At 45.9% G+C, this 19,684-nt stretch overlaps 2 protein-coding genes across 8 annotated transcripts in view; one reads left to right on the top strand and one right to left on the bottom strand.

Annotated features, from left to right (window-relative positions):
• Positions 1-1,475: 1,475 nt before the first annotated feature.
• On the bottom strand, positions 1,476-12,652 carry CETN2 (centrin 2). The gene is made up of 5 exons (XM_034780619.1): positions 12,497-12,652; positions 10,930-11,088; positions 8,458-8,586; positions 7,555-7,692; positions 1,476-2,282 (listed from the first exon to the last, which is right to left on the bottom strand). Exons 1-5 carry the CDS (start codon positions 12,497-12,499, stop codon positions 2,193-2,195), a joined length of 519 nt encoding a protein of 172 aa, XP_034636510.1. The 5' UTR covers positions 12,500-12,652; the 3' UTR covers positions 1,476-2,192.
• A 96-nt stretch (positions 12,653-12,748) lies between these two features.
• The window catches only part of NSDHL (NAD(P) dependent steroid dehydrogenase-like), a 34,128-nt gene continuing 27,192 nt past the window's right edge, over positions 12,749-19,684 (top strand). The window contains exons 1-4 of one of the 7 annotated variants that reach the window (XM_034780612.1): positions 12,749-12,889; positions 15,612-15,655; positions 17,007-17,168; positions 18,024-18,170. In XM_034780612.1, coding sequence (XP_034636503.1) covers positions 15,635-15,655; positions 17,007-17,168; positions 18,024-18,170 — 330 coding nt within the window. In that variant the 5' untranslated portion in view covers positions 12,749-12,889; positions 15,612-15,634. Of the gene's footprint in view, positions 12,947-13,894; positions 14,472-15,611; positions 15,656-17,006; positions 17,169-18,023; positions 18,171-19,684 lie in introns of those variants that run through there. The other 6 variants (XM_034780616.1, XM_034780611.1, XM_034780613.1 and 3 more) reach the window with 6 other exon arrangements.

Below are 19,684 nucleotides of genomic sequence, written 5' to 3'. Positions count from 1 at the left end.
CCCCCCCCACATTCCCACCCCCACCCTGAGCACTAAACGGGAGCTCCTGCACCTGCCCCATTCCCACCTGCACCTCTCGCACCAAACAGGAGCTGCCCCAGGTAAGCGCTCCACACCCCAACCTCCTGCCCCACCCCTGAGCCCCCTCCCTCACCCTAGCTCCTGGCCAAACCCTGCACCTCATTTTTTTTTTAATAAAATGCTCGTATCCAAAGTGCTTTACAATAGTTAGCTAATGGTAGAAACAATATTTGGAAAGATCATTAAGTGGTGCGGCGAGACCCTCCGCGATTTTCAAGTGGTCTGTGGAAAAATAAGTTAGACTATAAAACAATTAAGGTACCAAACTTTATTTTCATTTACTTGCTTTACTTATAGGAGGAGGATGAAGAAAAAAAGAATGAAAAACATGGGTGGGGGGAGATAAGAGAAAATGTTCTTTTTCTTGGCTGGGTCCCAAGGAGGGGCCCCAAAAATGAAGCTGAGCACAGGGCCAGGGGGCCCCACTAACTCTAAATCCACCACTGGCTGTCATGTCACCTGGGCTGGGGATACTGTGTCCACTGATTCCCCACAGTCTCCAACCTACCTGGGCAGTACAGCAGACCTGGCCCTGCCCACTAGCTCCTCTCCACTCCCTAGCCCACCCACCACTTGCTTCCCCCATCTCCCCACCTGCTTAAGGCTTAGCCCTCTCATTTTAAAAAATGATTGCTTGCCCCTCCCTCCCCCCGGCTTTTCTGACAGCCCTGTTGCCTATCCAGTTTTAGACTGGAAACTCCAGTAGAAAACGGGACCTGAGTGTCCAGTTAGCAGTGCTGACTGGAAACTAAAAGTCTGGTTATAGGAGTAACCACATTAGCCTCTGATCCTCCGACTCCCAACACCCACCCCAGAGGGCTGGAAGAAAACTTGTCCTGCTGCTGTGGGAGGAGGGGCAGCTCAGTGTAGAGAGAGACTAAGAGAATGGGCTAGAACCAGGTAGGTACCCGCTCTATGTGGGTGGGTGGGTGGGGGGGAGATTCTGTTTACCCCCTCCCCAGCCCTGCTGTGCTTGCAGTTTACCCCTGGTCCCTCCCTTGCTCCAGGAACCAACCCTAGCTCCTGCCCCACTGTGCTTTTGCCCCTGGCCCCTTTTACAATCATTCCCCTGGGGGCCCACAAATATGTTTGGTGCAGGGTCCACAACAAGTTAATCTGGCCCTGGGCCTCTGGTTGCTAAATTCCATAGTATCCAGGTCATTGTCTGGGATCCAGGCTACTAGGCATGGTCATGCCTGGTCCTCTGCAACAACAAACATTCTCTCCCACCACCTTGTTAAACATGCAGCACATAAGGTATTCATGCAAAACACTAAGAAAATCCCCCACTTTGTCACACCTAAAATTGGCCATTTATATATTAACAGTCTAATAGGAGAATTTGGCACATTTGCTTTAGGTTGTTTGCAAATTCAAGAAGGCAGCTTTGTCCATTTATATTCATGTTTGTGTATGTTTATTTCTACAACCATGATGGCTAAAAAAACCAGTATTTCATTTCAAACAAAATTGTACAATTAGGAGCCATTGAATATTCCCCATAACATACAGCTCTGTTTTTTAACAGTTGTTCCTTCTCTTCTTCCCTATTCCCCACTATTAAGGGCAGACTGCACAAAGAACTTCTCTGATTGTTACAGCTTAACATACTGCTATCTATCTGCTCACTTACATGTTTTTCAACAGTATAATAAAAAAAGGAAAGGGTTCCTGTCACTCTGTTAAATGCAGCATTTAATATCACTGGGGCCAAACCAAAACTCTGGATTCAAATGCACCGTGAACTGTGTGGCAGTTTGTATCAGAAATCTCTGGCTTTGAGTCCTCTCCTGTATTAACAATTCTGTAAGCATACGCAATCTCTTTCTGGTGCGTTTTTAGTCAGATATGGCTCTGCAAATATGAATTGTATATTTGAAACAAACTGGGTGTGAAAAACCTACAAGAATAAATGTGTGAAGGTTTTTCTCATTGAAAACAGTTTCAGCTTAGCAGTTGGAACATTTCACAAATGAAGCTTAAAGATCAGACACAAACCACAATGACCCAACTTTTCCTTTGTCCCTGAGAAATGACAGAGGCTGGAGAAAACTCATGCACCTACCAAATATATTTCCAACTGTATAAAAAGAAAATCCACAACAAACATATCAGTAAAGACTGGTCTTCTTCATGATCCTCAGGAATTCCTGCTCATTCACTTCCCCATCTCCATCTCGATCTGCTTCATCAATCATTTCCTGCATGACGTTAAGGATTCAGAGACCAAATTAGATAGGTCCATTAAGGTATACAAGGGAAGGGAGGGAAATGGAATAGAAAGGACACAGGATTTTATTACAGCAAATTTCACATCCAATCTATTCAAAAGCAGTTGTTATGCTGCTATACACACCGGGTGGTACAGAAACAATCCTGGAAGAAAACAACAGATCCTGCTGTATTGTATCTTTGTAACTCCAGAGTACTGCAATTTCACTGAAGTCATTGGAGTTACTCAGGATGTACAAAAGTGTAACTGTAAGTAGAATCCATCCGGCCATATATGCTCAACACAGTCTTGGCCTTTAGAACCTATTTCAGACACAGATATTCATAAACTCTTTAACTTTATTTTTGTAGTAGTGCACGTGGAAAGGACTTTGATTTAAGATGCAGAAGGATAGCACAACATTCACTTAATACATTACAATGTCTGCACTGGGCAAGAGCTCCCATTGTGGTGTGGATCCTTAACTTGCAATCTTTAGTCCCAGAGTACTGCTATTTGAGCCAGAATGACACCAGCAGAGTACAGGAAACAGGAGGGAGTGGGAAAGGAAAGGGCAGTGGGAAATGGAGATAATTTAAGTAAAACTCAGCACTTTCTGTTGTTACAAATATAATTTACAAATTTACCTGCTTGCATCCAGGGCAAGAGTGGGTTTAAATAACTTTTACATCCCATCCCTGATCCTGATGCCTGTGGTGTGCCTCTTCCACGTAAGCCAGAGCAGCCACAGGATTGTGCTGGCTAAGAATAGCCCCACAGAGCCATAACACCAACCAGGGTTTGCAGGCACACAGCAGCACTCTGGACACATTCCCTTGCCCTACCATCCCTATGCCTTGAAGACTGAGAGGGTTTTAACACAGATCCAGGTTTCAGAGTAGCAGCCGTGTTAGTCTGTATCTGCAAAAAGAACAGGAGTACTTGTGGCACCTTCGAGACTAACAAATTTATTTGAGCATAAGCTTTTGTGGGCTACAGCCTACTAAATTTGTTAGTCTCTAAGGTGTCACAAGTACTCCTGTTCTTTTAACACAGATCCAGTTATTCCACCAAGGAATTTTCCCACACAAGGGAAATCCTCAAGTACTTGGTTAGGGCAGTCTTATGGATCTTTTGAACTACCACAGCAATGCAAAGGGGATATGTCGGGGACTGGGAATCTGGTCTATGGAGTGTGAAAGAACAAAAGATCTATTGGGTCAACAGTGTTGTTAGATGTTCGGCTGTATGTGTTTTTCCTGTGTGATGTCCCAGCTTTGTGCAGACCTTGAGCAAACCGCCCAATGACCACAAGAACTGTTTAGGAATGAAGACACACAGCTAGGTTTATTGTTGATGAAGCACGGTAATAGCACCTGGCAGACTCTATGAGGATACTAAGATATGTATGCCCAGGACAATGGATGCAGCTTAGTGGCAGGACTGCCCCCTAGGCTGGCCAAAAACACTTCCTCAGAGACTTTATTTTATACGTTAGTATAAACAAGTTACATATTGACCCTCTAACATGGTTAGTTAACACCCTCTGATGTAGCCGGTTACCACCCATCACCTTATACATTTTTATTCATTACACTGTTATTCTGACCTTATTTTTAGGAGGGACCATGTATCCCTGTTATCTTTGGGGAATGTTTTTGTACCATCTTTAATAATGAAATGCTCTGGTACCACTCTTCTAAAATGAGTTTGCATAAGTACTTTGTACCTACCACTTCTAAGAAATGTGTGTTTTTTGCAATATTAGTCCCGTTCTTGCCAAATTCTGTAAACTTGCAAGCAGGCAAAGTCTGATGTTTGCTCACAGCCTAACTTTGCTTTATATCAGCAAAGCTTGCCCACTACTTTAGTTCAGGCCTGTCATAAACACACAGCTAAGGGTAGCATAAAATCCCTCCTTTACCTGTAAGAGGTTAAGCAGCTCAAATAACCTGGTTGGCACCTGACCAAAAAGACCAAAAAGGGAAGACAATCCTTTCAAATCTGGGGGCGGTGGGAGGGAGTTTTTTGTTGGTGCTCTCTTTGTGGGTTCTCTTTTGGACAGAGGGACCAGGGCAGGAAAAAAACATCTCCTAAAACCCTACCTGAAATAAGCATCTAAGATTACAAATTGTAAGTAATAGCAAGGAAATTAGTTAGATTATCTTTTGTTTAGCTTGTGAATTTTCCCTATGCTAAGAGGTAATTTTATTCCTGTTTTGTAACTGGGAAGCAGAATAAGAGGGGACTCCTCTGGGTTTTAAATCTTTTTATTTACCATGTAAAGTTATCTTCCATCCTGATTTTGCAGGTGTGATTCTTTTACTGTTTTTTTTTTTAATAAAATTCTTCTTCTAAGTACCTGATTGATTTTCAGTGTCATAAAAACCAGGGATTTGGTCTGTGCTCACTTTAACCTAACTGTTGGTATGTTATTCTCAAGCCCGCCCCCCCTCCCGGAAAGGGGGTGAAGAGGCTTGAAGGGATACTTGGGGGGGGGCGGGGGGGGGAATAGAGCGCCAAGTGGCCTCTCCCTGAATGTTTGTTTAAATCACTTGGTGGTGGCAGCAATACCGTCCAAGGACAAGGAAAGGAATTTGTGCCTTGGGGAAGTTTTAACCTAAGCTGATGGAATATAGGCTTAGGGGTCTTTCATGCGGGTCCCCACATCTGTACTCTGGAGTTCAGAGTGGGGAGGGAACCCTGACGAGGCCTCATACCAGACCTCTAATACAGGGGCTTATATTTTAGGCTCTTTCTACTACATCGTATACCCATCTCTTTAAAAAGAGCATATTCAAGGCCACATGCACTGTGTGACAAACTAAATGAGAATTCTGTTGCAAAACTTCTGGATTCTGTGGCACTCTAATGCCGCAGACGGGTGATTCCGCAGCAGTTTCACCTAAGTTAAAAAATGAATGTTAATGAATTAAATCTGAATGGAATAATACAATCAGTGACAAGTGTGACATTGCAGTCTATATGGTTTTATAAAAATATGCTAATAAGTGTGATCATCCTATTTGTATAAATCAGGGGTAGGCAACCTTACAGAAGTGGTGTGCCGAGTCTTCATTTATTCATTTTAATTTAAGGTTTTGCGTGCCGGTAATACATTTTAACCTTTTTTTAGAAGGGGTCTCTCTCTAAGTGTATATTATATAACTAAACTATTGTTGTATGTAAAGTAAACAAGGTTTTCAAAATGTTTAAGAAGCTTCATTTAAAATTAAATTAAAACGCTGATCTTACGCCGCCAGCCTGCTCAGCCCGCTGGGTGGGGGGGTTCAGGGCAGAGGGCTGGCGTGTGGGGGGGGGGGGGGGACTCGAGGTCAGGGCAGAGGGCTGGGGGGTGTGCAGGTGCAGGGCAGAAGGTTGGGTGTGGGGGGGTTCAGGGCAGAGGGCTGGGGTGTGTGTGGAGACGCAGGGCAGAAGGCTGGGTGTTGGGGGCAACTTGAGGTCAGGACAGAGGGCTGGGGGGGTGTGGGGGGTGCAGGGCAGAGGATGGGTGTGTGTTGGGGTGGAGAGGTGCAGGGCAGAAGGCTGGGGTGCTCGGCTCGTGGGGGTGCTCCCAGCCCCCTGCCCTGAGCAGCTCATGGCAGGGGGCTGGGAGGGATATGACCTGTTCCACCCCCTTCCCCCAGGCCCATCCCTACCTCTCTCTGCCTGCTCTACGGAGCAGCCACCACGCTGCGCTCGGCTCTGCTCCTCTGGGAGGAGGAGGGGCCGGAATGTACCACGTTGTGCAAAGAAAGGGGGGAGGAGGGAAGCTTGGCTGCCGCAGGACCAAGGTTCTGTGTCCTGTCCCCGCAGGGGACAGCGGTGGGCAGGGGGGCCGAGTGGGGCGGGGGGCTAGGACCCCCCCCCACCGCTCTCCCCTGCGAAGGCAGGAGGCAGAAGCTTGATCCTGCGGCAGCCAAGCTCCCCCCCCCCCCTTTCTTCGCACAAAGTGGTGCATTCCGGCCGCTCCGCCTCCTCCTCCTCTCAGTGGGCAGCAGCGTGCCACTCAGAATCAGCTCGCGTGTCATAGGTTGCCGACCCCTGGTATAAATGAACCACTCTTGTATCTGAAACTAGAAATATGAAATATAACTCTGAGGGCCTATTGTAATTATGCAAAGTGTGGGCCATTAATGGTGGTTTGGAATCTTGATGACTCCCATTAACCAGGACAATTGTCTGCAGATGGCTATGGTTTACCTGTAAGTCTTCCTGTATACGTGTGTGCTGGCACGTAGGCAATGAAGTCTTGCAGTGACATGTGATCATGTCACCTGAACTGGAATCCATGTTTAACCTGGTGTCTTTCCATTGAGAAGGAGGGGGTGGGAACCCAGAGAGGGAAAAAGGATTCCTGCCTTATGCAAAAGATATATAAAGGGGTGGAACAGAACAAAGGAAGGAACCATCATGAAGAATCTCCTAGCTACCACCTGAGCTGGAACAAGAGCTGTACCAGGGGAAAGAATTGTGCCCAGGTCTGGAAGGTGTCCAGTCTGAGAAAAAAAAACTTACTGAAGCATCTCTGAGGGTGAGATTATCTGTATTCAGTTTGATTAGACATAGATTTGCGCATTTTATTTTGCTTGGTGACTTACTTTGTTCTGTCTGTTACTACTTGGAACCACTTAAATCCTACTTTTTGTACCTAATAAAATCACTTTTTACTTATTCATTAACTCAGAGTATGTATTAACATCTGGGGGAGCAAACAACTGTGCATATCTCTCTATCGGCGAACAATTTATGACTTTACCCTGTATAAGCTTTATTTGGGTTTAGACCCCATTGGGAGTTGGGCATCTGAGTGTTAAAGACAGGAACACTTCTGTTAGCTGCTTTCAGGTAAACCTGCAGTTTTGGGGCAAGTAATTCAGACCCTGGGTCTTTGTTGGAGCAGACGGGAGTGTCTGGCTCAGCAAGACAGGGTGCTGAGGCCCCAAGCTGGCAGGGAAGGCAGGGGTAGAAGTAGTCTTGGCACATCAGGTGGCAGCTCCCAAGGGGAGGGGGGTTCTGTGATCCAATCCAACCCGTCACAACTACACCTCTACCTCGATATAACGCTGTCCTCGGGAGCCAAAAAATCTTCCGTGTTATAGGTGAAACCGCGTTATATCGAATTTGCTTTGATCCACCGGAGTGCGCAGCCCCGCCCCCCTGGAGCACTGCTTTACCACATTATATCCGAATTCGTATTATACCGGGTCACGTGTACTATGTACACAACATACGTAGACAAAATCATACAAGGCACAAACCTGTAGCTCCTCATCTGTGAGATTTTCCCCAAGTTCCTTGGCCACACGTTTAAGGTTTTTGAAAGAGATTTTGCCGGTTTCATCATCATCAAACAGTTTGAAGGCTTTTAGAATCTCCTCTTTGGAATCTTTTTCAGCCTTAAAGAAGTAATCATCATACCAGTTCATAGCCAAAAACTTTGTTAACTTGTAGTTAAGTCTAAGAGTACATATCAATAACTTAAGTGTAAAAATTGTAGTTATCAAAACAAACATTAGAAACACAAGAAACTCAGCTAAGATTCAATACAAAAGAAACCCAATTATTAGAAATTATGCAAATAGTGAGTGAAAGCACTCAGAGAGCCTTAATTTTGCCAATGTAATGATGTTCTCTGAATGTTACTTTTCTCTTCCTTTCATGTCTAGGACCAGATCTTTGCATGATTAAAGTTTTGCAGCATCAAGCTTCTACACCGTCAAATATGTTATTTTGTTATCATTGAGTTTTTCTAAGAATTTTTAGGTACAGTACACAGATCATGGCAGTAGAGATCTTAAATTTGGAAAAACATTTCACTGGCATAGTGACTATCACAGTCATCCTCACAACTTACCAAAACTTATCACAGCTTCTCTTCTTGGTGGCCAATGTTGTTTTTCCTCTCTCGTGTGGTTTTGATTATATTAGTTTCTCTCCACACCATTCTTTTTAAGCAATCTTATCAGAGAGAAAGATCTTAAAGACACCACCAACTATGATGGGATGGTTCCTATTTGCAACCACAACTTTTGCACATATGGTTGCTAAGATTAGGCAGGGAAGTTTTGAGTCCTTTCAATTCCCACTGAAGTCACCAGGAATTGAAAAGCATTCAGCAACTTGCAAAATTGGTTTCATTGTGACTGTCCCAATTTACATACCATCTTCTGAGTCATCACCACCAGAAAGTCATTGAAGCTGATCTTTCCTGTTCCTTCCTTATCAATGTCTGATATCATTTTCTTTATCTCTTCTTTTTTGGGTTCAAACCCTAGTGCTCTCATGGCCACCTGCAAACAATGAAAAGAGATTAGCTCCTCAGTGGGCAATGGAAATAGAAGTATGAAAGAAAAAAAGTTAAACTATGCCACGCTGTGGTTAAATTAGGTATTTTTTCCTCAAGGCAAATAGTAAGGTCAAAGAGCAGGTGATGGAAAAATGGTCTCCTAACAACACTTAGCAACCTGGAGAGAGCTGAATGTCTTTACAGTAACTCCTTCGGCTTGTATAGGAGCTCTCTAGACATGCCCTGGAGAATATTGCATCCAGCCTTCTCTAGTCAGTACTAGCAAGGAAGTGTAGTCAGTAAAGGGGGAAATTAATGGAAGAGAGAAGTTCTTGGTGTTCTGCAGACCTTCTTTCCCCCATAAGAAAAAAGCCGAAGACTCATCACCCATGCTGCGTAAGAAATTATTCCCCCTGATCCTGAGGTCTTTAACCTTATTCATTTGATCTTTAGCATTCTAAGTCACTTTCTGAGGTCTGGGTTTTCCCTCTTTCTGGCTTAGAACTTGGAAACCCACTCAGAGGGTAAGTGTTCTGGTTAGGTGAAAGGTTTGGGAAAACAAATAGAACAGATCTAAAAGACCACCTTTTCTCTATGGAAAATCAAGTGTGGATGGGGTACAGGAAAACGCAGAGAGCTCTCCTATTCTACTGGTCAAAGGGTCACTACATTATTATGCAAAAAGAAGAACAGGAGTACTTGTGGCACCTTAGAGACTAACAAATTTATTAGAGCATAAGCTTTCGTGGACTACAGCCCACTTCTTCGGATGCATATAGAATGGAACATATATTGAGGAGATATATATACACACATACAGAGAGCATAAACCTTTCACTTCAAAAGTTTTTTTTTTTTTTTTTTTTTCTTCTCTTAATTAATTGGCCTCTCAGAGTTGGTAAGACAACTCCCACCTGTTTATGCTCTCTGTATGTGTGTATATATATCTCCTCAATATATGTTCCATTCTATATGCATCCGAAGAAGTGGGCTGTAGTCCACGAAAGCTTATGCTCTAATAAATTTGTTAGTCTCTAAGGTGCCACAAGTACTCCTGTTCTTCTTTTTGCGGATACAGACTAACACGGCTGTTACTCTGAAACCTACATGTGGACACTACATTCAGGATGAGGAACCTTAGATATACAGACTTCCTGGAGCCTCTAGGGAGGTAACTGGAGGGAAAAGAAAGGTCACAGTCTTCAAGGAACATGACCCCATGGGAGAATATCCCATCATGTCTAGTAATGTACTGAACTCCAATCTACTGTGCTCCTCAACTCAACCAGCACTTAAGCTCAGACGGAGTCAGGGTCTACACCTTGACATAAACCTTCAGAAGAAGTCTAAAACAGATGGGATTCTGGTTCCTCTATAAATCTCCTTTTAAAAAGCTGAACAGTTGGTTTTGTCTATCATGTATATAGAAGTTGCTTCAGCCCCTGCCACATTCCACTGACATAATGGAAATTTCTCTCAAAGAGTGTAGAAAAAACACTTAGAATCCCCTCAGGAAAGCACTACTGCAAAAAGCATATTTGAGAGTTTCCCCACCCCTCCACACACTGCTTTTGCATTCCCTAGTGAAGAGACAAATGGCAGACTTGAAGGTGTTTTTTTTTTTTTTTTTTAAATGGCGCTATACCTATCTCATAGAACTAGAAGGGACCTTGAAAGGTCATTGAGTCCAATCCCCTGCCTTCACAGCAGAACCACGTACCGTCCCTGACAGATTTTTTTATTTTTGTGTGTGCCCCAGATCCCTAAATGGCCCCCTCAAAGACTGAACTCACAACCCTGGGTTTAGGAGGCCAATGCTCAAATGACTGAGCTATCCCTCCCGCCACGAGGTTGCCTTTCTGCATGGTCCTCTGAGTGTGGCAGGATTTAAACTGGAGAAGCAGAAGAGGGAGCTGTAGAAAGCAGAAAAATCCTAGACAGGGTTAATCCTCCTCCTCCCTAGCAGAATGAGTGAGGTGGAAGCCCCAAATATCTGCTCTGTCACAGAAACACAGAAATGATGACACGGGCATGTTCTTTAACAATGGCTTTCAGAATGGTATGATTCTAAGGTGGCTTTCATAATGACCAAAAACCTTTGACCATCTACCAACACATACAAAGCTCATGACATCCTGGAACTACATTCCAGAGTGCATTTCTGTCAACCCAGCTCCAAAGACCCATGGGAGAAGGGGACAGCGCAAAGAGCGACAGATAGCAATTGTGTGGGGATGCAGTGGCTTTGTGTTGTAAAGGGATCAATCCTCCTCTGCCCCAGCTTAAATTAGTTTAAGTCTCTATACGTCTAGGTCCTTTTTCTCTTTAACATTGAGTTTAATCTTGCCTTTAGCTCCTTAACATCTATGTTCCCAGTGCCATCGGTATCAAACAGATCAAAAGCCTCTCGGATCTCCTGCTTCTGGTCTTCAGTTAGTTCAAGTTTAGGACCTGTCTTCTTCCTCTGGGCTACTGCCCCTAATGTAGATTTCTTGAAGCTGGAAGCCTTGAAATATTAACAGAAGAGCAGAGACTAGAATTAGATTCCCAAAGCAGGCAGACAAGACTCTCAGCATCAGGGGCAAACAATCCAGAATGAAATCAGAAGCTTCCATTCTCAGCAACCCTTGTGATTTCCAGAGAAGACAGAGAACAATACACAATGTGGCCACACAAAAATCTTACAAGCTGCCCTTTTAAAGGACAGAGGTATGGCTTGTGAAGACAGAAGGTTCCAGCCTGAAGGTGTAACTTGCAGGGATGATAGGTCCCTGCATATTATGCTCCATCTATATTTGAATATAAGTTGCATTGAAACCAAGATAGTGCAATGTACGCTGAGACTGGTAATTTTTGCGGGCTACACGCAGAGCTGTCCCTAGGGTATGGCGAATCAGGGCGGCCCCCCAGCCCCGCGCTTTGGGAGGCCCCACGGCAGCCTCCCCAAATTGCCTTACCCTATGGACGGCTCTGTGAGTGTGTTGTACGGGGGGGGTGCTAGGCCAGCCCGGGGTGTGTGTGATTAGGGTGTGGGGGGCTTAAGGGGACCCCAGCTCTCCCCGCCAGCTCCCAGTGTCGCTCGGAGGAGGGGGCGGAAGCCAGAAAGAGGCAGGGCGGGGCGGAGCAGGGGAAGAGGTGGGGTGGGGGCTTAAGGGAAAGGATGGAGTGGGGGTGGGGGCTGAGGGGGGTAGTCCCACACCCCCCTACGGACAGCCCTGGCTACATGGTTGGGATCAAGATGATACAGTGCACACCAGAATATCTTTGCAAGCCATGCAGCTGCGACCAGCACCATGTAGCACACACTAGGGCCTGTTGCCTACCTAGGCCATGTCACCTAGATCAACACATTGTCACAGTGTAGCCTAGTGGATTAGCACTGAACCAGTCTCAGAAAAGCTGATTCTAATCCCAGCACTGTTATTAGCCTGCAGGGTGACCTTCAGTAAGTAATGTCCCTGCTCTGTGCCTCAGTTTCCCCATCTGTAAAATGGGGATAATGCTACCGCCCTCCTTTATAAAGTACTTTGAGATCGACTGATGGTAAGGGCTGGGTGGTGTTGTTATTATGGCGGGGTGGGAGGAGGACCCATGCATGTGGGGCCTGCAGCCCCCTTGGAAGCACCACTACAGCATAGGTAAGGATGCAGCTAGGAACTCAGTACCTGCCACGCCAGACGGACCCAACCCCTTGGACCTCAGGGTTGCCTCCCCCGGGTCGCTGACTACCCCAGAGCCCACTCCCCCAGCCGCTATGTGGGGTTGGGGTTGCTAAATCCCTGTGACAGGCTTCGGGGCCTACTGCTTCTGCACCACACTGCGGTCACTCCATCAAGCAGCCGGCCTAGCCCGCGCCACGCCGTGTTGTGCCCCCGCCCCGTCCTCCAGCCCGGACAGCCCTCGGTCCCCCTCACCATCCCGCAGCCGGTGCCGCTGGAGTAGCGCCTCCACTCCGAACAGAAAAAAAGGGGCGGGCACAGTATCAACGGCAGCTTTCCCCATAAGTCAATAGTTCTACCCTGATGCCATAGCAATCACGTTTCCCATTGATTAAAGGCCTCGCTCTGGAGACCCGATCCTATGCCGATTGGTCAAGACGCTTAGTGGGCGGATCCGGAAGAAGGGGAGGGGTCTATTCCGCCTTCCGCCAAGTCGATTGGCTGAAGCGGAGTATTCGGGAAACCAATCATTGAGCGCGTTGGGGCTCGCCTGATTCTCGGCCCAGGAGCTGGGCTGCGAGAAGGGCGGGGCGGGCAGGCAAGGCTGTTGCCGCTTGGCGGGTTGCCTGTGTTCCTGGAACAGGACTGGTAAAAGCAGCGGTGGTGTAGGGGTCCTGCCTGCTTCCTCTTGGGGCTGGGCGCCAGGTAGGGGTGGGCAAGGGCTGTGGCAGGAGGTTGAGGGCACACGGGGGAGCTGTGGGGAGAGGGCTAGGAGGGGCCAGGGCTGGAGGGAGGGTGTCTGGGTGCTTAGGGCCGTAGTGGCCTGTGGGTGCGGAGTCCTGAAGGCTGGTTGTGGGGGGTTCGGGACAATGGGAGTCCTTGGGCTATAGGAACAAGGGCAGGTTTGTAGAAATTTTGGTGGTGCCCAGAACACCCAGAACCCTGCCCCCTCCACACACACTTGCCTAAGGTGCTGGGAGGAAGTTTGGGTGCAGGCTCTGGTGTGGGGCAGGGGATTGGGATGCAGAGAGCTGTAGGCTCTAGGAGAGAGTTTGGGTGCAGGGGTTGTGAGGGGTTGGGCTCAGGGAGGGAGTTTGGTGGGGGAGGGGGTCTGGGATGCAGGTTCTTGGCTGGGGCAGGAGATTGGTGTGCAGGGTGCAGGTTCTGAGAGGGAGTTTGGGTGCAGAAGGGGTGAGAGGTAATGCTTGGGGGAGAGTTTGGGGGGGGGTCTGGGGTGCAGGCTCTGGGAGAGAATTTGGGAGTGAGAGGGGGTGGGGGGAGGGAGTTTGGGGGCCGGAAGGTGTGTGTGCGGAGGGGGTGTGGGTGCAGGCTCTGGAAGTGGATGGGAGGGAGGTTCGGTGCTTACCTGGGGCACCTCCTCCGGCAGCGGCTCCTAGGCGGGGCAGGCCGGGGGTCTCCTTGTGCTGCTGTCCCCAGGCACCACCCCTGCAGCTTCCCATTGGCCACAGGGACATTCGGGGCAGGGGCTGCTATCCCCCCCATGGGCTGCAAGGACGTGCCGGCAGCCACGTGGAATGAGCGCACAAGAAGCCGCTCAGCCCCGCTGTTTTAAATTGCCCGGGGGCAGCAAGTGGGGCTGGGAGATGCACGGGGGTGGTGGGGTGGGGGTGGGGAGGGAAACTTTGCTGGAGCCAGGCCCCTGGGCCAGGGGTATTCCTGGTGCCCGGGCACCATGGGCCCATAGAACTCGCCGCCCATGAACAGGGGGAGTTATGGGCTGTGTTTGTCATTCACATGTATCATTTTAATATGTGTGTTGGGAGGGGTGGTATCCCCCTAGGCTTCAGCCCGGGGCAGGGACTCACCTCTGGGCTCTCTCCCATGTTGCCTTTGTGTTGCCAACTCTTGTGCTCCAAGCTGCTGGAACTGCTATACAGTACAGTACTTCAGTTTTCATTCTTTTAAAGAAAGTTTCTAGCCGTCCCGGTGAGGAAGCAGGTGCACTGTGAAGGCACAGAAATCTTTTATCATGTAAAATACGTCATGAATTTTAAGCCAATCTAATGATTTTTCAGGGCCAGACTCTGATTTTTGAAGACTGGGGACTGACAATACTACTCTTCCCTGGCAAAATCTTCCTGATAAAATCCTAACAGCCACTAACTTAACCTCAAATTCTTCCTTAAGAGTCACCTTTGCTGTTATACCTACAAACCCCAGCCTGTTAAACATAGCTGGACTAGAGACAAGCTGTGATTCTTCCTCCCCAGTTAGTGTACCTTGTTTGTTTTCAATGTAACTAAATAAGCGGGGCCAATTCCTCACCAGATTCATTTGCTTATGTTATAGTCTCATTCTTTTTGTCTTTAAATTGTAAGCAATTCAGGGTAGGGATTGTCTCTTTTCTCTGTTGTACAGTGCTCAGCACAATGGAGCCCTAGTTCCAATTTGGGAGTTTGCACTACCATTATTATTAGAAAGTATTTTTATATTATAGTGCTTCAATCCTGTCCTGGCTAAGGATAAACCATTTGGCCATTGGTTCCTCTGCCTCTGGATGTTGTGCAGATGGACCTCAACAGATCTGCAGTAGTTATTGATGGCCCCAGTGTGGCTGCTCCCAGAGTGGTGGAACTGGGGGGGCGGTCTAGCCCCCACCCCTGCAATAGTCACACAATAAACTCATACCTGGGAGGGGAGGTAAGAGTGGGAGCCAGAGAGGCTGGAGTGGCTACCATGGGTTGGGGGTTAGGCCAGAGAGTGGGACCTGCAGGGGCTGGAGTAGGCAGGGACCCCTGGGAGCCTCCTTCCCAGCCTAGAAACACTGCATTTCCTGGCTGAGTCTTAGTACCACCCCTCAATCCCCCACATTTACAGGGAGCTTCTGCCCCACTCCCAGGCTGCTCTCTGGGAATTATATTGCACAGTCTGCTGATGTGTTTGCATTCTAGTGTTCAATTCAGAGATGACACGGCAGTTTAAACTGGCTAAAATGAGAAGGATTTGCTGATTAAGAGGCATTTTTCCACAAATACACAATTACCTGAGCTACATAAACCTGTTCGGAGTACTGTCATTGATGTAGAATCTTTATATCAAATTGAATTTCAATAATTTATGTATTTTCTGGAGCTTAAAATAGTAAGAGATCAACTATGTTGCTGAGAAGTTTTATAAAAAATAGCCATTTTATTTTTGTGGGACCTACACAAAAACAGTGTGCTCTTCCTATGAGGACTATGCTAGCGAGTAAAGTGTACAAGATTGATCCAAGTTACTCATCTGCTGTGGTGATGTTATATGGGAAAAATCTGTGTTTTCCAGTTTAAATGGCAGGTGTTTGTTTTTGCACCACTTAAATGTAATATGAAAAGTATTAATTTTTTTTGTTTTGTTTTTTGGGAATTAGATTTGCAGTGAATCCTCCAAGAAATGGCCACACAACTCAGACCAGTAAGTTCAAAGGAAATATTTTTTTCTCATCTCCGTTCTGGAAAACTGGTACCCTGCAATGGGATCCCTGTCTAAAGACACAGCACTTAAAATCCATTGAACAATCATCTGCCTTGGGCAGTTTCACTGGGATAATTTTCCCCTTGAACTCTGTAGAAGATTTGCTGAGGTGAGTTTTTGTGTAGTAACAATAGAAGCAAATCTATTTGCAACCAGGACAGAGGGTTCTCTGTACAAAGCTCTTCTGCAAAGCCTCAGTTGCTCACTCTGTGCTGGTGCTGAGCAGATAGGTCACTGGTCTTATTTCAGGCAGGTGAGTACTCAGACCAGAGTGCCTGATATTGACTCTGACCAATGTCTTCATAGAAGAAAGGCTAAGGATTAATTTAAAGGGTAAGCTGTATCTGCTTGGCTGCCTTCCTGGTTTTGGACCCATTAGTCCTGCTCCAAGCTTTGTGTGAGAACTAGTTTCATCTGTTCCTTTCCATCACTGAGAATGAAACTCTATTGGAATAAACTACAGCAAGCTAAGTTTGTGGGAGGGTTACAGCTATATATGAAGGAAACCGCTGGAGACTAGGAGCTACTGACAGCCAGAGTGGACTTTGTTCTCATTGATTTTAAGAGACACTTGGATCTACAACTGCACCTATCATTCATGCTTGAGTTTGTAGATACACTGCCTGCACAATGTGAAATACATGTATGTATCGAAGTAGACAAGAATTTTGCAATCTGAGTGCTCTAGAGATTGAGATTTGGTAAATGAGTGAGCAAATGGAATATATAAAGAGTGGGGCTCATTGGCAGAATGGGGGAGGGGGTAGATAGCTGTTTGTTTTATATCTGAGCCAAATTAGTGGCATTACATGGGTTGTGAATCAATACATAAAGTCAGATAGGATTGTGTAGAACTTGGTTCATCATATTTTTAGGGGTGGCTAAGCTCTTGTTTCCCATGTCTCTGGCTCTTGAGCAGTTTCAGACTGCTTGATATAAGAACTGGGAAATTAAACAAAATAAATTAGTCTAATGAAATTTCGCCATATAATCAACCTCCTGGGAAGGTAAATACAGTCAGGATAAACCTAGTCAATGAGAGGGAATGAGACAGGATCTTCTTACAAAGGACATAAGCTGTGCCAGTGAGTTGCTTAATACCTGGATTCAGATTCCTCTGATCAGCCTAATTACTGACTTGTCTAACTGCAGCAGTGGAAAACTTGAATTCTGAACTTCAGCCAAGCGACTGAGATCATCACTCCTGTGAAGTTCAAGCCTGGGTTTACTGAAAGACTTCACAAGTGTGTCTGCTTATTATGATACTTCTCTCCCCTTCTTGCCTCTACAGGCCAGTAAGAAATGCACCGTGATAGGTGGCTCAGGATTCTTAGGCCAACACATGGTGGAGAGGCTGCTGGAGAAAGGCTACACAGTCAATGTGTTTGATATCCAAAAGGGGTTTGAGAATGATAAAGTGCAGTTTTTCCTGGGAGATCTCTGCAGTAAAAAGGTATAGTATGAACAGAGCTGACAAATATAATACTGTGTTAGGAAACAAAAGTGAAATATATAGACTGAGCTTAGGATCTCGTAGAGGCACATTCCCCAAGGTAATTGACTCAATTTTTGTGTGAGACATATAATATGTTCCTTGAAAGGTGGGAAGGTCAACGCTACAGCAGTATTTTGTGGAAGGGTTGCAGTACGACCTTGTGAAAGGGTGATCAACTATGTCCCCTCTCTGCCAGTACAGTCCTTCGCTTCTCTTTCACCAGTGGCTAAAAATAATCCCAAGGGGGAACTCTTCTTGAACTCTTTGGAACAGTCCTTGGTTGTTTTAGCTTGTACCTGTACAAGGACAGGGCTTGTACCTGCCTTGCAATGTGGAGACATGCATCATGATGTGTCTTGGAAATAAATTGCTGCATGTGTCTTAGACTCCTCCACAGGCATGATGTACTCCTTACGAGGGATGCACTATAAAGCTGGGCAGTAACGTTGGGATTTGGGGGTTAAATCCTTGGAAGGGTTCCATGCTGAGCTTTTAACTCCTATCTGAGACGTCCTTGGCCTTCTACCTGCACCTGACTAGCTGGGTGTGGCTAGTTTCCAAGCCTTAGGAAGCTTCTGGATTTTTTTTCCTGGGGGGAAAAACAACAAATGGAGCTTCCTGCCTAGCAATAAGAGGTCTGGAGATGCAAGAGCTGGTCCTATATCTCGACTCTTCAGCTTCATGAAGATGATGTGGCTGTTACGTTTCACAAGAAAAATGTGGGCATGTGTGTGTTCATATAACCTATACACTTTCCAAAATGGAAATACTCCTGGTGTTTTCACTGGTGCCTTGTCTCATCTGTCCCCCTAGGACCTGTTCCCAGCTCTACAAGGTGTGACAGTGGCTTTTCACTGTGCTTCACCAGCACCTTCCAGTGACAACAGGGATCTGTTTTACAAGGTGAATTTTATGGGGACCAAAACTGTCATTGAAGCCTGCAAAGAAGCTGGGGTTCAGGTAAGAGAAGAACAGTGTATGGGGGGACATGAGATGCTGAAGTCCTGATATAAGGATATAGAGCAATAGCGGCATTAAAGAAATGTGAACTTAATGACTCCAATAGTAACTATAAGACAACTGCACCATTTTCCCCTTGGTCTTTCCAACATCACATGAGCTTTTTATTTCAATTTCTGCATATTGAAATCCTTGAGCACTGGATGAATAATATTTTTTGGTGGAGGGAAGGTTGCTTATGAAATACACCCATTGTACAGTCTCCGGGTGGAAATACAGAATTACTAAAACAATACACAAATTAAATGATGCATGTCAAGTATGGACTCCCACCCCACAATTGCTTTCTTTCTATAATAGGCTGCTGGGAGGAAAATGGGCCATGTGTTGTTTACCTTCAGGCTTCAGATTGGGATTCGTCAGAACAAGGAGTACATCTGAGTCCAGAACTTCAGGCAGAAAATAATGTCTCTTTTAAACTGTAAAAGATTAAAAAGTCGTGTTTCAGAGGGTAATTTGGTTGATGGTATTTCTGATCATCTATATATCTTTGACTTCCCATTTCAAATCTGCTGGGCCATATCATATTCCAACAAATGTAGCATAAAAATATTTTTAAGATACTTTCAAGACTAGCAAATACCTCTTAAAAAGCATACATTGGTATTAAGAGTTGAAATATGCCAGGAAAGCAGGCTAAGTGGGCAATCAACTTCTCCTTGGAAACTATTTTTCTCTCTTGATTGACAACACTGGAAATTTTCTGAAGTGTCCACTTCACCTGTTTCTGAAGCATTTTGTCATTTCAGTAGGATTATTTCATCCTTAGTAGGATATATTATGAGACGTTTATGTTGTCAGGCGGTCTGCAGTGGCTTACAACCATAAGTTTCTATCTCAGGGCAGATTAAATTAATTAATTAATGGAGATATCCCATCTCCTAGAACTGGAAGGGACCTTGAAAGGTCATCGAGTCCAGCCCCCTGCCTTCACTAGCAGGACCAAGTACTGATTTTGCCCCAGATCCCTAAGTGGCCCCCTCAAGGATTGAACTCATAACCCGGGGTTTAGCAGGCCAATGCTCATTGTCAGAACCAGGGCAGATACCACAAACTGGTGATGTATTCTGTAATTAGATTTCACCAAATGTGAACTCCTGGATCACTGTAACAGTTTTAGCATAGAGTCAGACAGTCCTCTTAGACTCTCCAGTCTATCTTGTCATCCAGACAAACTGAACTTGGTGATAAATGGTTATGTACACCAAAAATCATACCATATTCACATTGCTTCCAATCCCAAGAGACCAGTTACTTACCCCAAATCAATTGGTTCCCTAGATTTTACACCAAAGACCATGCCTGTAGCCAGTCTTGTAATAAACTACACCTCTATCCTGATATAATGCTGTCCTCGGGAGCCAAAAAATCTTACCGTGTTATAGGTGAAACCGTGTTATATCGAACTTGCTTTGATCCATCGGAGTGCGCAGGCCAACACCTCCCCCCCCACT

This window comes from Trachemys scripta, chromosome 9, assembly GCF_013100865.1.
Source record: "Trachemys scripta elegans isolate TJP31775 chromosome 9, CAS_Tse_1.0, whole genome shotgun sequence".
NCBI classification, from domain to species: Eukaryota; Metazoa; Chordata; order Testudines; family Emydidae; genus Trachemys; species Trachemys scripta.
The sequence above is the reverse complement of the archived record's forward strand: the minus strand, read 5'-3'. Positions and strand labels throughout refer to the sequence as shown.